Source organism: Triticum aestivum, chromosome 7A (assembly GCF_018294505.1).
Source record: "Triticum aestivum cultivar Chinese Spring chromosome 7A, IWGSC CS RefSeq v2.1, whole genome shotgun sequence".
NCBI lineage: Eukaryota > Viridiplantae > Streptophyta > Magnoliopsida > Poales > Poaceae > Triticum > Triticum aestivum.
The window spans coordinates 8,618,450-8,623,292 of NC_057812.1; the positions used below are offsets into that span (position 1 = coordinate 8,618,450).

The 4,843-nt window shown below is 50.2% G+C and overlaps 1 protein-coding gene across 1 annotated transcript; it reads left to right on the forward strand.

Moving 5' to 3' along the window:
* The first annotated feature begins 1,224 nt into the window (after positions 1-1,224).
* Positions 1,225-2,031, forward strand: LOC123152753 (probable polygalacturonase). The gene has a single exon (XM_044572220.1). It carries the CDS (start codon positions 1,225-1,227, stop codon positions 2,029-2,031), a length of 807 nt encoding a protein of 268 aa, XP_044428155.1.
* Positions 2,032-4,843: the final 2,812 nt, after the last annotated feature.

The following is a 4,843-nucleotide window of genomic DNA, read 5'->3' on the forward strand; positions in this document are numbered from 1 at the left end:
GGTAAGATTGACTGGTGCGCAGATGTGTTGATGGCTGAAGCTTTGGCGTTAAAATTCGGCCTATCGCTTGCGCAAAGGACGGGTTGTAATCGCATAATTATTAACTCGAATAATATGGAGGTGATCGAGACCATGAAGGTGGCCATGCGGACAAGGCTTTGGTAGCTCAAAAAAATGTGCTGGTATTGAAATTAACGTGGGGTTTTGAACTACTTGTAATTAGCACAATGCACTAGTGCTAAAAAAATAGTACAATGTACTCGCTTCACAGAATTAGCTCAAAAAAAAAACTTGCTTCACAGAAATGGAAACAATATAGAACTGCAGCACGATTAGTTCTGTATGAGTCTCATTACGTAAACAATATAGATGGCGGATTAGTGACTCGACTTGAGTCCCATGGTTTCCGCGGCATCATTTTCGTAGTTATACTTGAGGATGTCTGCCACCAGCAACCGACCCATTTTGCATCACTGACCTCATCGCCAAGTTGACAATGAAGCCATCGAGGAGTCTTATGAACCATGCATCGTCAAGTTCAGATGATGAAGCATCCGACAACGAGAGCAAAACGGATGGTAAACATCCTGGTGGTGATCAGAATGAGGATGCAAAATAAGAGCAGACGGCGCGAGAACTAATTAACCACACCATCATAATCCATGAAGTCACACCCTGGTCCGCAGAAAAAGGAGGGACTTTCTCAAACTGATAACAACAGTTATACAGGGGGAGTGGTTGACAACAAACCCTACCACTCACATTTACAGAGTCGGTAACATTCACTTGTGATCCAGAACGGGAAGCTGCGACGTAGTCCTGAGGAGGAGCGCCGAAGCGATGGAATGCATCACGATGTGCGCCATCCTCAGCTTTATTTTCCCACAACGCGGCAGCGGCCGAACCTCGCTCCGCCTCTCGCCCTTGTAAACTCTAATGAGATCGCCGGCCCGTTTACTAATCAGGCCGTGCCTGGGCCAAGGAGCAGCACCCGTGGGCCGGCACGGCACGGCCCGACTATTAAACGTGCCATGGCGGGCCGTGCCGAGCCAGGCACGATTAGCACAGGCCGGGCCGTGCCGTGCCGGGCCGGCCCGTTTGGTCAGGTCTGGTCAATTTCGAGGTATGCCTCGGTTCCGGATAATGAGCGAATATTCCATTCCCTGGGACGACAGGTGGGTTCTGATTCGTTCGACTAACCATACGCGGGAATGAGCTGCGGGAATGGGTCGGACCCATGACATTCTATCTGGTCACAGCAACCAAACACACCCCAAGTCGCCCAACACGGACGGCCTCAACCCAGACTCGTGCTCCCAAGTGCGCATCGAGGACTGCTACGTCGTCTCCGGCGACGACTGCATGGCCATCAAGAGCGGCTGGGACGAGTACGGCATAGCGGTCGACATGCCCAGCGAGCACATCGTGATGCGCCGCCTCACCCGTGTCTCCCCCACCAATGCGGCGATCACGCTCGGCAGCGAGATGTCGGGGGGCATCCAGGACGTGCGCGCCGAGGACATCACCGCCATCGGGACTGAGTCAGCGGTGCAGATCAAGACGGCGGTCGGGCGCGGCACGTACGTGCGCGACGTGTACGCGCGGAGGATGAGGCTCAACGGCATGAAGCGCGTCTTCTGGATGACCGGCGACTACAAGTCCCACCCCGACGATGACTATGACAAGACCGATGTGCCCGTCGTGGAGAACATCAGCTACCAGGACGTGGTGGCCACTGGTGTCTGGAAGGAGGCCGCCAGGATGCAGGGCATCCAGAGCGCGCCCTTCAAGGGCATCTGCATGGCCAACGTCACCGCCGAGATGATCAAGGAGAGGAAGGTGTCGTGGAACTGCGCCAACGTCGAGGGTGTCTCGGCCGGCGTCACCCCGGCGCCATGCACGCCGCTTCAAGGCACCCACGCCGGCTCCTGCCCGTTCCCCACTGACACGCTCACCATCGACCAGATCACCGTGCAACAGTGCTCATACTCAGTCGCATCTGCTACTACTTCAATGGCTGGGACAGAGTAGCTCAACTATATAGTATCCAACTTCTTGCTGCACCAAGTGGTGAGGTCATTGGGTCTCTAAGTGAGAACAGTAACAATAAAGAGTGTGTTGTCAAGTGGCTGCTTTGGTAACTTTAGAAGTAAGAAAAGTTGTCGTGGGTAACTTCTTACTTACCTTTTCAATGCATACAAAGTTGCAAATTCAAAATTGTCACTTTGTTGCAATCATCGGTGCTTATCTTAGGCATTGCAAGGCAGGCCGTCAAACCGCTGCTCTTTTGCCGTATTATCCGATAAGAAGATCGGAAGCACAAAAGGTAAGCAAATAAACCTCTTATGTGCAGGAAAAATTCATAATTTATACTCAAGAGTCAAAAGTGTAAACAAATAAAACTCGTATGTTCAGCACAATAAAAAAAGAAGTACTCACAATTTATATTCAAGGTTCACAATTTATACCCAAGAATCAAAATTGTAAAAGCAAAAACGAAATTTAATGGCAACACAAAAAAGAAAATATGCAAAGTTTATTTTCAAGTCAAAAGAGTAATCAAATAAACCTGTTATGTGTACGTGCAACAGGAAAAAATGGAAATATTCTCAGTTTATATTCAAGAGCTAAAAGAGTAAGCAAAAGAAATACTTTTTTATGCAGCACAAAGAAAAAAGTGATGGTTCGCTAGAGTAGACTGCGTGGCCCAAGTGGCCTAGGAGTGCAGCGGCTCGTTATCCTTCCACCGTCGGAAGCGGGCAGCTGTCGCTACTCTGTGAAGCCAGCCTCACGATGTGTCTGGTATATTATGGACCGTGAGGCCCAGGTTTTGCATAGGCCCCAGGCGGTCCACTACGCAACTTGAACGGGCGGGCCCGCAACAGCACACCCAGACCAGGCCCGCAGCACTACAACAGCGTCCACATCACCTTAATACCGCGGCGCGTACGTGCGCGACGTCTACGCGCGCCGGATGAGGCTCGACAGCATGAAGCGCGTCTTCTGGATGACCGGCGACTACATGTCCCACCCCGACGATGGCTACAACAAGACCGGCGTGCCCGTCGTGGAGAACATCAGCTACCAGGACGTGGTGGCCACCGGCGTTTGGAAGGAGGCCGCCAGGATGCAGGGCATCTAGGGCGTGCCCTTCAAGGGCATCTACATGGCCAACGTCACCGCCGAGATGACCAAGAAGAAGAAGGTGTCGTGGAACTGCGCCGATGTCGAGGGCGTGTCGGCCGGCGTCACCCTGACGCCATGCGCGCAGCTGCAGGGCACCCACACCGGCTCCTGCCTGTTCCCTACGGACACGCTCGCCGTCGACCAGATCGCCGTGCAACAATGCTCATACTCCATTGCACCATCTGCTTCTTCAGTGACTGGGACAGAGTAGCTCGACCATATTAGTAGTATCCAGCTTTTTGGGGCACCAAGTGATGAGGCCATTGGATCTCTAAGAGAGAACAATAACAATAAGGAGCGTGTTGTCAAGTGGCTACTTTGGTAACTTTAGAAGTAAAGATGTTGTGAGTAACTTGCTGAATGCATCCAGAGTTGCAAACTCAAAATTGTCACTTTGTTGTAATCATCAGTGTTTATCCTAGGCCTTGCAGGGTGGACCGTTAAGCTGCTGCTTTGTTGCAGTATTATAGGATAATGAAAAGACCGGAAGCAAAAGAAGGTAAACAAGAAAACCATCAACCATACCAAACTCTTACAATTTATATTCAAGATTCAAAAGAGTAAGCAAATAAACCTCTTATGAGCATCACCAAAAAAAGGAATAATCACATTTTATATTTGAGACTCACAATTTATACCGAAGAGTCAAAATTGTAAGCAAATACTATTGTAATGTGCAACACAAGAATGAAATACTCATAATTTATACTCCAGTCAAAAGAGTAAGCAAATAAACCTGTTACTCTCAGTTTATATTGAAGAGCCGAAAGGGTAAGCAAAAAAATAAATACTGTTATACACAACACAAAGAAAAAAGTGATGGTTCGAGCGGGAAGTTGTCGCTGCTCTGTGAAGCCAACCTCACGCTGTGCCTGCCACATTATGGACCGTGAGGCCCAGCTTTCGCTTAGGCCCCAGCAGGTCCACTACGCAACTTGAAACGGGCGGGCCAGCACTAGCACACCCAAACCAGGCATGCAGCGCTACAACAGCGTCCACATCACTTTAATGCCCCCATTCGGGTTACAAGCTCTCGTAACTGAGCTCGACGAATGAAGAGAGTGAAGACGGGTATTTAAGCTGGTCGAGAGCCTCCTCGGTTGGCGAGGTGGGACTAAAGAAGGAGGAGTGCTGTGCTTCCTGCTGGGAGTGGGAGATGTTTTCAGCGTGGGCTTTGGCAGCTTTGGCATTTGTGGTTTTGGGCTCATGGACGTGGCCATGTGGGCAAGGCTCTGGCAGCCATTCGTGGATTTTAGTACTAATTAGCATAGTGAACCTGCTTAGCAGAAATGGAAACAAGTATAAATTGCTGCATGGTTAAAGTTGGGACTAAGAAATATTTTAGTTGTACTATAAGAATCCCAAACGCATATCAGTTGGAAAAACAGTATACAGTCTCTATATCATGCATGCTCGAGTATAAGAATATTAGCGTAATTAGCTGGTAAAAATCCGACGTGCACTACCGGAATCGCACGCTATGCCGACGGCCAGGGCCGTCGGCATAGCCCTGAAAGGCCATCGGGACAGGCCTATGCCGACGGCACCCGTCGGTATAGGGCCGTCGGCAACATATCCGTCGGCGTAGCCAGGAATGCCGTCGGCATAGAAAGGCCGTCGGCATAGGACCTATCCCGACGGCGTCCGTACATCTATG